The sequence below is a fragment of the Hevea brasiliensis genome, chromosome 9 (genome assembly GCF_030052815.1).
Source record: "Hevea brasiliensis isolate MT/VB/25A 57/8 chromosome 9, ASM3005281v1, whole genome shotgun sequence".
Lineage (NCBI taxonomy): Eukaryota > Viridiplantae > Streptophyta > Magnoliopsida > Malpighiales > Euphorbiaceae > Hevea > Hevea brasiliensis.
Genome location: NC_079501.1, coordinates 18979583 through 18992718, shown reverse-complemented (window position 1 = coordinate 18992718; position 13136 = coordinate 18979583). Strand labels below are relative to the sequence as shown.

Below are 13136 nucleotides of genomic sequence, written 5' to 3'. Positions count from 1 at the left end.
ATGTCACCCAACTTGTGATCCAAGTCTATTTATTACAAGGATTGATCAGTAGGAACTAGGACCTTTAACATGACCAAAACCCATCTATTAGGCTTGAAAGATCTACAAGAAACAACAAAGTATGTAACAACAGAGGCAAACCATGCAAGATTAATGGTACAAATTCGATATCAAGCTCCACGGATGTGTTGGATTTGCTGGAAATGCATCTGGGCTGCTCTGTTATTAGCTGCTGCTTCATCAATTTCCTCATCATCTACAATTGTAGTTGCAGAACTTGTGGTTGACTCGTAAGAAAAGAACAAGTGGAGTAGAGTTCCCATCATACAACCCAGTATGGGAAGAGAGGAACACATCACCAAGGCCTGTCTCAGATTCATCATGTGATTAGATTGAATTGGCTGATGGCAGATGAAAGAAAATCCCTTGAAAATGTGAGCATAGAAAAAATGATAGGAATGTTAATTTGGTATACATATATATATGTATAAAATACATTACGTGGTTATCAAGTCTAGGAATGAAGCAACGAGTTTCTAAAAGGTCAAGCCCACCAACAAGCACTGAACTGCATCGTATGAAATGTCAAATTGACAATGACCCCATGCAACATATTTCTAAGCACCTGCTTTTGCCTCTGCGGGTGATTGGAATTTTCTTAAGAATCATGACGTGGACATTTCCCATTAGTTGCCTTTTGAACCTATTATAAATGTTTCTTGCTTTAATAGCTCAATTATTTAAAGTAGATTGGACTCACTAGATAATTATAACCACTTACTACGAAGACGAGGCACTGCGGTAGGAAAAAAAAAAAAAAAAAAAAAGCATGTTTTTAATCTGTTTGGTTAAGTGCCAAATTGAGTTTGATTTATTCAAGACCCAAATTTTAAAAAAGATCAAGATTTTTTAAGCTTTTGAGAAACCGATCAGTTACAATTGGTTTTAAATTTCATATGTACCAAAACATCCTTAATACTTTTAAATATTTACTCTTATACCAATATCAAATGTTAATTCTTTCTCACTCTCCCTGCTATTGAAGATTCGAAGAACCCTAACCGGCGGATTTGACTCAGTCGTGCCACCTTCAACAATCCGATGACGATCTTAAAACACTGCAAGGTCGCAACACATTTTAATCTTTGAAAATTCCCAATGTACCACTTTGCTAAGACGCCGAAAATAATCTAAAGAATGCAAACGTGGGAAAGAAGAGGCAAAACAAAGCAGAGCAACAAGAAAACCCTAATGTTGCTGAAGCAACTCGGCTTCTGATTTCCCAAATACTTGAGCAGTTCTGTGCTGCTGAGGATCAAGGTATTCCATTTTTTTCCTTGCAATTAAAACGCTCCTGGATTGATGCTTTCTTGCTTTTTGTTAAGTCCTCTCTCTCTTATCAATTTATTTGGGCATTTTTCATTGTGGAAGTTGTTTAAAGCGTAGAAACTTATTTGGAAGGAGTTACTGAAATACTTAAATGGATAATCTCTACCCTTCCATTTCATTCTTCTTTTTGAATTCCTCCCCTTCTCTTGCTATTACATTTTCTCATTTTACCTACTTAAACTAACATAAAGCAAAATATTACTTCAAAACCCCTGAATTGCTTCATAATTCAAATGATCATATAGTTTTTTAAAAATAAGTATTCTGACAGTGATATGTCTGCAGATTGTTGAAGAGAGATCTAAGCTTTCAATTGCATCCTCTAGCTAGGGATGTCATTACATCCACTTTAGAATCTCACAAGGTAATATTTTGCCTTGATAACTCCTTACACACTAACTTTTTGTGCACTCTATCAACCTGTGTTTTTGCATTTACATTTCTGTCATACTTCACAATACTCCTTTCTGGTTCAATGTCCCAATGCAGGTTGTTCTTATTTGTGGTGAGACTGGGTGTGGAAAGACCAGGGTTGCTAGTTCTTGCTTTATTTTCTTTGTGATATACTTAATATAACCTGTCAGGAACTTGTTTTCAGAAAGAATTTTTCCTCCCTAGTCCCTATGATATGAATTTTATTCATCTGTGTGGGCTACTTGTTAAGATGCAGGGAATTTGTTGCAAATGTAGGAGAGACACTGCCTTTATCTATAAAGAATTTATTCTTTTTTCGGCATTTTGAAATATTTTTTTTAGGAGTGCTAAATGATAGCTTGTGATGTATCAAAGAAATTTCTGAACTTTACAGCAATATGTAATTGATATAATACCACCTTAAAATAGTCGAATATACAACAATGGATACCCTAACAACTCTATCCTTAAGGATAAGCTTGTAGTCGAATTTTTCTCAACCGAATTTTAATAGAATTATATTCAATATTTATATAAAGACCTTAAACCTTTATAATCAGGTACACCATTCTCTTTTATTAATTTTACATATTTCTCTCATATTTAGCTCATTTAAATTGAGCATTGGAGAATCATCGTTGTGAATATTCAAATCTTTAACCCATTTATTTTCTGTTTTACAGGTATATGCCTGCAAGGATTTAATACTTAATCAAGCATTATAATATTTAATTTCTAAAATAATATACCAATTGGCTCACTTTTTAAGCCTTTAAGGTTCTTGATGTTAATTTGTATTTGTTTAATTCAAAACTCAATTAAATTCAAATTTTGTGAACTGAATTTAAATAGCTTAATTTAATTTACACATATCTAGATTCTATTAATATAAAAATGTAAAATTTTTATTTTTCTAAAACATAGTATTTCATTCATATATATATATAATTACTAACCAATAAGTACTGAGTATAATTGTAAGATTCACTATGCTCTTAAGAGAGAATTCAGGTTTAATGTTGAAGAAGACATCTACAAAGTTATAAAAGAAGTTTTTATAGACTATATAAATATAGAAACTCTTATGTAAAAAAATAAAATAAAATAAAATAAAGAAAATTTATAAAAAAAGTACCATGTAGTTTCATTTCATTTTTACTTCAAATATGTGATTCACTTTGTAGCAAAGTCATATCTCGCACTATTATTAAAACGTAACTTTTCATCTCTCTCGATGTAGATAATAATGGCTTATGTGAATAATAAATTTTAAAGTGAAAATGAATAGAATCACATGATACTTTTTTTATAATTTCCACTAAAATAAATTATAAACTTTGATAAGTACTATAATTATAGTTAAAGTTGTATCTTTCGCGTATCAATAAATGGATATTTATATACACAGCTATAGAAGAATGTAAATTTACTAAAATGAAAAGATTTAGCTAAAATTAAAATGGGTCGATTTTAAATTAACTTAATCCAACTAACTTAATTAATAAAATAGTTACTAAAATTTCACATACATATATATATATATATATATATATATATTAATTATCGTATTAGGCCATACGTTGGCAAAAATATAGACCCAATCCAACTTAGGTCAAGCAACTTACTGACGTCAGCAGAAGATTATCGGCTGCAAGTTGCCGCATCTCCAACTAACCTTCTAACGGCAAAAGCAGTCTTACGGTTTAGATCAATCTTTAACTAATTTCTCTCTCACAGTAGCCGTCCGATCTCTAACAAACCCAACAATAACTCAAATAGACTAGAGCGAGCTTAACCTTAACAAGCTCGAAAATCAGGTAAATATGTATCCCTCACAGGGGCAGCATCGTCCACAAGCATACTTTTTAAAATCGAGAGGGAAAAAGCCTCAGTAACAAACTCTTGATTTGCTTCCTCACAAATGGCTTTCAGTTAATTTCATTCTTCAGCTGTTATAGTGAGAGAAATAAAGCCAAGTTGGGTTCAACAATGTCTCTCCCAATTCTCGAAACGTGTAGGAAGAGAAAGAGAGGGCCAAAGCTCTACAATTTCCACAGTTTCGGAGACCCTGGTTGCCCAATAAGCCCCATAGGTCCTTTCCGCGATAATATTCGGCTTTTTCTTCAAGAATGTGCAGAGCCTGAGGATTACAATGTGGAGGGTATGCCCATTTGGTGCACTCTTCTCGTCATCGAGAGTAATAGCATTGTTGTCCCTCTTTACATCATTGAAGAAAATGTCAAGTTCTCCCCAAATCCCTTCTGTGATCACTGCAGATGCACCGGTTAGCCTCTTATTTATGTCATATCTCAATTCGGTTTTTGTTGTTTTTATCTGGGTTTTTGTTTTTGGATCTTGATACTGTTAATTCTGTGATCAATTTTGTTATTTTCAGGAATGGGTTTTTTGTTATTTTAATGTGGGGTTTTTGATATAGATTGCAATATGGGAATTGATTGATTCAGGTTGGGGTGATAATCTCGTGTCTAAACGAAAGTATCATGTGATAATACCTATTGCTGGAGAGTGGAGCAAGCGATTGGAAGAGGGTGCTTTTGAGCTCCACACTCATATATTGCATGGCATGATTCATTGCAATGGTTTCGGCCATTTGCTCTGCATCAATGGCATAGAAGGAGGTTCTAAATTCCTCTGTGGCAGAGAAATCATGGATCTCTGGGATCGCCTATGTGCAAATCTACATGCTAGGTAACCTAATCCTTCAAATTTATTGATTCTATATTGGATTTGAACTCGACGTGAAGGAATCGCCAATTTCTTCGGTTTCCTTCTTTTCTAGGAAAATCAGTGTCGAGGATGTTTCAAAGAAGAGGTCCATGGATCTTCGCCTACTGTATGGAGTTGCATATGGGCATCCATGGTTTGGCAGATGGGGGTACAAGTTTTGCCGCGGAAGCTTTGGTGTTACAAAGCATAACTATGGCAGAGCAATTGAAATTCTCAGCGCCGTGGAACTTGATCAAATCATTCAGGACTTCAAGGACTCGGACCAATATGAGGAGATGAAGCAGATGATTCATTACTATAGAGACTTGAGTGAAACCCAGTTGATGACATTCAAAGATCTTCTCAGGTTTATGCTCACTGTCAAATCCTGTCCTTGTGCACAGAAGAAACGAAGTATGGCTGCCACTGCTTCATCTTCCATTTCCAAGCATTTGCCCCGTGTGACCTTGCAGAAGAAGCCCCTGATGAAGGAAAAATGTACAAGATATAGAAAATTCAGTTCTTTAGTTGGTACTTTGGATAGTAGATGGCCTACAAGAAGGCTAGAATACGCAGCAGAGGTAATTGTGAATACTTTGAAGGAAAAGAAGGCTGATAAGTTGAGTAAGGGAGGGATGAGTCGGCAAGATGTGAGAGATGCTGCCCGGTTGCACATTGGTGATACTGGTTTGCTTGATTATGTACTGAAATCAATGAATAATGTGATTGTTGGAACTCATATTGTCCGCCGTGCAGTGAATCCCACAACAAAGATTTTGGAATACTCAATTGATGAGCTTGACGGTGGGATTAGGCCTGTCAGGGTCGCTGAACCAGAAGCAGATGTGGTTCCTGAGCCCCTTCCAGTACTGCCTCTAGTTCCAGGAGCTGATTTGTATGGTGATATGGCTTTTTTGTACGCAAAAGTTCTGATGAATTACCCTGAACCAGAAGTGATGGAATTGGCAAGTCAGGCAGTTCTGGACAGCAAGCACTTTGTGAAGGAGTGGCCATTTGAGGATGATGAGGACCAGCTATTGAGGTTCATATGCCAAGCGATGCCAAATATTATTGATCTTGAAGCTAATATGAATAGAGAATTACCTCCTGGGGAGATTGTCATGCTTCCATTGCACGCCACAGTGGCAGAACTCAAGCAAGCAGCTGAGAGTGCACTGAGAGATACTTACTGTATTCTGGAGAAATTTGTAGTGACGGAGATAGATCGCATGGAAGAACTTGAGGACTGGGAGCTGCTATTTGGAGCTGTTGAATCTGGTGCAGAACTTTTTATGAGGGGGGATGGCATGGATTTAAACACTGAATTGAGGTATGAAGGTGGGCCTGACAATTGGAAGGTACGATGTGAATGTGGGGCTCAAGACGATGATGGAGAGAGAATGGTTGCATGCGATATCTGTGAAGTGTGGCAGCACACTCGCTGCAATGGCATTGAGGACTCTGGGACTGTGCCTCCGCTTTTCATCTGTACAGGATGCTGTGAGTCTCTTGGGCACTCAAGAGGTGAACCTCAAGAAGAACTTGATAATTCTGATGATTTGTTGATGATTCCAGCTAACGAATACGTAGCACAATTCCTAGAATGAGGATAGTGTTGGAATGCTGCTGTGATTATGAGTGCAAGGTGATAACTAAGGTTCCTTGCATAGTTTAACCATGTGAAGGTGATGTACTGCAACTGCAAATTCTGAAGTCAACCAATATCATACTCAACCAACAGATGTAGGTGATTTTTCATGTATGTGTCAATTGTTTTGACATCTAAAAATCAGAGTTAGCACACGATTCTTTTTGTGCATGATGTAAAATTGAGATTTTGTACAGAATGGGAGTTAGTACACGATTTTTTTTGTGCATGATGTAAAATTGAGATTTTGTACACAATCCATGTAAGTGGATGATATAAAATGAGATTTAGAACAGAGTTCTTACTGGTGGTGGAGGATGCAAGTGAAATTTGTATTTTCTGTATTGTATATGTATGCCTTCTCTCTATGATTGTAAGTGGATGGTGTTTCTGCATTGTATGAGATTTAGACCACAATTGTATTTTGCAAACGTGCAGAGCAATATTCAGAATTCAAGGGGCTAAAAGGATAATTTTGGAGTTTCTTTTGTGGTAATGTAATTTTGCAGATGCTATAAATAAAGGAAACAATGAAAATTGTTATGCACAGAACAGGGTAGGCTATATAATTGGTTAAGCATTGATTGATTTCTGTGTCAGAACTATTCAAATGGAGCAGAAACTCTTCTGTTCCTTAGTTACTGAATTGAAAAGAGGCATCATCTCGCAGGCTGCAAAAAATGTCGCCTTATCAATCTTCTATACTGTTATGAAGGACTTTTCCTTGTGACATTTCTGGAGTTTGGCAACTTATGCTTACTGCAGTTGCAGTGATGACCCTGATCTCGGCTATTTATCTGTCTAGGATATCTGGGATTTTGTTGTGTTGTCAAGAACTGGGCCTGATTTTCAATTTGAAATCTCAAATCATTTTATGATGACCCCAGGGAAGAAATGTGTAAGAGAACAAATGTCGTTCATTCTCAAACCATCTCAAATGAATAACAATTTGCTCAAATCATCGCTACTGGTTTAGGCATTTAAACATTGGGAAGTCTAGAGTCATAATCCACATTACAAAATTCCATATTCTTAGTTCAAAATATAGAAATGCAGAGTTATAATCAATCATTTTCCATGTCAAAGCAATTCCAAACTTTTAGACTCAACCGCCAGCATGCTTATCAAAACTTTTGCCTCCAATATTGGTGCTTCTCCTTTTCTTGCTCACAGTGACTAGACTTCAAATAACACGGTCAGACCATGTCAAAAATAATCTCCTAGAACATTAAGCACTTGTAGAATCGTATTCTCAGAAGTTGTTTCTTTGGTCACAAAATAAAATTTCTTATGACAAACTGACAATGGTCTCTGAAAATTTCAGAATTGGACGCAAGGAAGGAAGGAAATATATTTTGCAAATAGAGCTTACCTAAGTCTTTAGAAGAAGGGAGCCCTGCAAGGTATTCCCTTCCTTTTTCGCTTTTGTTTCTCAGTTTTTGACTCTTTGTTTCTTCCTATGTTGGTTGGAATTTGGATTGAGAGAAAGGGAGGATCGGACTCGCTCGACTTCCTTCCAAATGCTGTAACCTGAAATGAAATTTAGTTTTGAAAGAGAGAAAATAATAATGCAGAACTTATTAGAAGTTTAGCTCAACAACAAAATGAATAGAACTAGAACCATCAGAAAGTAGTGATAAATTACCTTGCAAGAAATAGAGCAGTATTTGTAGAATTCGGGCTCAGCCAATCTTCTCTTGCAGACATCACAAACTCCGTTATTTGATAGCGGACCGCAGTGTGGGAGAGGATTCAGAGAGATAACCAAGCGCTTGTTGCACTTATATGGCTGAAACCCAGCTAGTATATATTAAGAAAACAGTAAAATGATTGCATGAGCACTCATCCTGAATGTAGACACGATGGCAGAAATGTACCTGAATGTGAGAACAGTCAATGTACTTTTCCATTGCAGCAAGGGAGACAACATCCTTGTAGACATGCCTATATATTTTTAGGATTTTATGATGCCTATGATTAGCAGAAGACATGCAATACTGACAAGCAGATAAATTGCAATTTATGCAATATCTATTCGTCTCATTTCTACGAATTGGATGAGTTGTACAAGATTCAAAGAAATTTCTCTTCAGAAAATGTTCAAGCCACTCTACTGGTTTCTTGTTCTTCCTTAGGATTGTCTGTGCTTGTTCTACCTGATCAAAATTTATACTTGCTTAAATAAGATATTCTTTATTAATATTGTGAAAATCATACCAACACAGAATAAGAAATGCAAAGTGATTCCACATAAGTCTACTCTCCAATCGCAATCAATACATTGCTCTCATCAATTCCCTCGCTATCCTCAACGAAATTAATACATTTTGGAAGCAAGTCACAATGTTTAACATATTGGAGAATAATGTCCTCAAAATATAGTCATATGAACAGGTTAATTTCAAGAAATTTGTGGAAAAGGGAGAGTTATTTTGTTAAATTTTCTTTTACTAATGGCTAAATTTATTACTTCTATCCCTGTTTAGATTAAGTGCATCATAATTTATTGATATATCGTATAATATATTGTAATATAATATTATATTGTATAATTTTTATTGTTAACATATTTAGAAAGATGATACGGTATATGATTGTTTTATAATTTTATTTTATTTGATTAGATGGTATGACATGATAAAATAAATATAAAAATTACTAAAATACTATTTATTACTGTTTTAAATATATAGATGATTTACACATATTTATTTAAATAAAATATTAATTTGTAAATAATTTTATTATAGTAATAATTAACATTTTATTTTTTAACTAAATATACTTTATAAATATATAACATTAAAGTTATATAATTAAAATTTTAGATATCATGTAGAGATAAAATAAGAAAACAAAAATTCTAAATCATTGCAAATCACCAATTTGGTGATTTAAAAAATTATGATAAAATGATATTGAAGCCCTAAACCACTACTTTTTAATAATAATCTTCTCAAATATATAGAATAGCCATACCATACAACATCAAATCATCTGATACAGACATAATAAATATAAATTATTATTTAATATATATAATTTAATATGATAAATTCATCAAATTAGAACTCCCCAATTATGGCAATGTTTCAAAACAAGATATAAAACAATCGGTACATATTCAAATGTTGATACTTTTAGTTTACAATTATTTCCCACGTCATAAAAATTTGGCCAACCAAGCAAAATTTTAAAATATAAGTATAGAGAGAAGATGAATTGCAAATACTTAAATATTCTACTCTATTATAATTTGGAAGTATAGTAGACGCAATCAATATATAATTCAAAAAAATTAAAAAAAATAAGAAAAAAAAGAAGTGTGAAATTAGGGAAAGTAAGAAAATTAAATAAAGTAAAATAGAAATTACAGAAAAAAAAAAAAACCTGATGATCCATTTCTTTGGAGGAAGATTGGGTCGCCATGTTCATGTTTTTCTTTCAAATAATGGATAGTGATGATTATGTGGGTTTCTAACCATACCGATAAAATCTAAGTGCCTAAGCCAATAGAATTTAATTTCCTTCTGATTCTTGAGGGTGGAGATTTAACTTTTTTTTTTTTTTTAATGACATTCGTCAAAATTTGCAGTAGAGTTCCCTTCCTTTGACCATAAAAAAAACAAAAATAATAATGTTATTTAAAGGGTATTAGTTATAGCAATTATTATATTACCATCAGCGAAGATATCCTTCAGTCTCTTGGGTCATATCTCATTCAGTTGCCTATTTATTATTAGTTTTCAAATATGGTAAATTTCAAAAAAAAAAAATATTCAAATATGGTGCGTAGAAAATAACACAAAGAAAAAAAAAACTAAGAAGTCAACAAAACTGCTCTCTTTCTTTTTTTTTTTCGTTTAATTCTTAATTTAAATTTTTTAATATTATTTTTACAAATTATAGTTAATAAAAATAAATATCACTGCTGTCAAATCAAATCAGCGTCAGTGGGACCCACAATGAATAAAATATTATTTTATAATTTTAAATATTTAAACTTTCTTTTTCTTTTAAATAAAAAAATAGTGTTATAAAATAATAACAATAAAAGAAATAGAATGAAGATAATTTTATTACATGAATGAAAAATGAATCCAAAAAGATAATCATTATACACTTAAAGAAATTTTATTTATAACATGCAAATTATATCCTAAGAGACATAATATTAAATAGTCTATTAAATAAATTTAAGGATAAGATAAATTGATTTATCGAAAATACAAATAGGCATCCATTATAAATATGAATTTATAACACTCCCCTTGAATATTCATTTCACAAAGAATATGCCTCATTAAAATTTTACTAGGAAAAAATCCAATAAGAAAAAAAATCCTAGTAAATGAAAAGAGTACATTATTCTTTTATAAAATATGCAATAAATACTGCCTCGTAAAAACCTTTCCTGGGAAAATCGAGTGGGAAAAAAATCACAATAAAGGAAAAAAAAAAGTATAGTGTGTATTAACTCCCATTTATGAAGATGCTACTTGAGTCTTTACATCCCAATCTTGTGCATCAATTTTTCGAAACTTGCAATTAAAAGTGCTTTGGTGAGCATATCAGCAAAATTGTCTCTTGAGTGAATTTTTTGAATATGAATTTCACCATTCTTCAAAAAATCATGAGTAAAGAAGAATTTTAGAGAAATATGTTTTGTTCTATCTCCTTTAATGTATCATTCCTTTAACTAATTTACACATGCAATATCATCTTCATACAAAATAGTTAAAACAACCTTTTTGGTAAGTAGATCACAAGTACTTTGAATAGGTTGAATTGTTGATCTCAACCAAACACATTCTCAATTTATTTCATGAATTGCTAAAATTTTTGCATGGTTAGAAAAAGTAGCAGCTATAATTTTTTTGTAGAATGCCATGAAATAGTTGTACTTTTACATGTAAATATATAGCCTGTCTCGAATTTACCATAATACGGATTAGATAAATAACTTGTATTTGCATAACCAACAAAATCTGGTTGTAACATGTTAGCATACGACAAACCCATATCCATTATACTTTGATGTTGAAATACATGCTTAACTCCATTCCAATGTCTTTAGGTTGGAGCAGAGCTATATCTTCCTAACAAATTTACAGAAAAAACTATATCAGGTCAAATATAACTATTAATGCACCTATTGCATTAAAATATAGTCCTTCAGAACAAAGGAGTTTCTCATCGTTTCCTCGAGGTCGGAAAGAGTCTTTTTGCTTATCAAGTGACCTCACAAACTATGGTGAACTTAATGGATGGGCTTTACCCATGTAAAATTGTTTTAATACCTTGGTTATATAAGTAGATTGATGAACAAATATGCCATTTTTGAAATGTTCGATTTTCAGGTCGAGAAAAAATTTTGCCTTCCCTAGATTTTTCATTTCATATTCTGTTTTCATAAATTCTATAGTTTTGGAAAGCTTTTCAGGAGTTCTAACAAATTTTAAATCATTAACATAAATTGCAACAATGGAAAATTCAGATCTTAATCTTTTTATGAAAATGCATGGACATATGTATAAGATCATTTTATAGTTGTTTTTTCAACAAATGTTCACTAAAGCGATTATACCACATGTGTCTAGGTTGCTTTAATCCATATAAAGCTCTATATAATTTAATTGAATAAAGTTATCGAGAATTTAACTTTTGTACTTCAGGCAACTTGAATCCTTCAATGATTTTCATATAGACATCTTTCTCAAGTGAGTCATATAAATAGGCAGTCATTATATTCATTAAACGCATTTCAATGTTTTCATAAATTGTCAGACTAAGCAAAAACATAATTGCATCCACCACAAGAGAATATGTATCCCCATAATTAATGCCAGTGTAACAAGTCATGCTTAATATCTCACAATTTCAATTTTCTCATTTCGTTTTCACATAAATCCATTTATATCTCACTGGCTGGACATTTTCTGGTGTCCATACTATAAGTCCAAAAACCTTACATTTCTTAAGTAAATTTAATTCTGCCTTGATTGAATTATTCCATTTTGGCCAATCATTTATACGTCTGCATTCTTCTATAGACTTAGGTTCATGATCTTTATCATCTATCACAACATTTAGACATTTATTTTCAAATCAATTCCATCTTTGTCCTAACATAACATAATTTATCAAGTTCTCCTCATTTTCATTACTTTTCAGATACCTAAATTTCTTCTAAAAATTTATTAGTATGTCTAGATTCTCTTTTGGAGTTTTCTCTGCTAGAGTTTGCTCTTTTAGAATTTGACCATCTTGAAATTTTACTCCTTTTCATTTTCGAGGATTTTTATCCTTGGAATCGAAGGTCTACCACACTTCAGGCATGTTGTAGACTCATTAGCACAGGCAGTTTATGTAGTTTATCCTTCAGGTACTTTAATTCTAGTAGGAGTATTGGTAGTTGATATATGAGATTTAGTTACTCTCTTTGGGTTAGTAAATACATTTGGCAATTGATTGGCAATATTTTTGAAATGAATTATCTTTTGAACTTCTAGTGTACACTTCCTGGCATGAGGATCAAAATGTGATAATGATAATTCTTGCCAAGTAATTTGCTTGTCCAGCTGCTTATTTTCTCCCCCTAATGCCTAGAAAATTAATTAATTAAAGTGACAATTGGCAAACCTAGCCATAAATAAATCTCTTATCAAAGACTCAAGATGTTTAATTATAGATGAAGACTCACAACCATTTGTCACGACCCAACCTATGGGCCGGATAGGCACTAGGACCTGGTCTAGTCTAAAGCCCTCGAGAACCATAGTAAGCCTAACTATTCCTCAACCCAATCCTAAGGCTCATTTGGGCCCAATTTCAAGAATTCAACCGGACAGAGTCTGGCCATACAATGGACCATACAATGGAGAGTTTTTTACTCGCCCGACCTGTAAACACACTATATAATAAGTTGGAGAGCTCAGCTCACCCTCCACATACTCAT

The 13136-nt window shown here is 33.0% G+C and overlaps 2 protein-coding genes across 2 annotated transcripts; one reads left to right on the top strand and one right to left on the bottom strand.

The window, feature by feature from the left end:
- Positions 1-3692: 3692 nt before the first annotated feature.
- On the top strand, positions 3693-6581 carry LOC110647529 (PHD finger protein MALE MEIOCYTE DEATH 1). Its single transcript, XM_058153289.1, has 3 exons — positions 3693-4087; positions 4269-4512; positions 4604-6581. Exons 1-3 carry the CDS (start codon positions 3793-3795, stop codon positions 6135-6137), a joined length of 2073 nt encoding a protein of 690 aa, XP_058009272.1. The 5' UTR covers positions 3693-3792; the 3' UTR covers positions 6138-6581.
- Positions 6582-7558: 977 nt separating this feature from the next.
- Positions 7559-9607, bottom strand: LOC110647523 (protein RGF1 INDUCIBLE TRANSCRIPTION FACTOR 1-like). The gene is made up of 4 exons (XM_058152156.1): positions 9569-9607; positions 8056-8334; positions 7824-7967; positions 7559-7708 (listed from the first exon to the last, which is right to left on the bottom strand). Exons 1-4 carry the CDS (start codon positions 9605-9607, stop codon positions 7559-7561), a joined length of 612 nt encoding a protein of 203 aa, XP_058008139.1.
- Positions 9608-13136: the final 3529 nt, after the last annotated feature.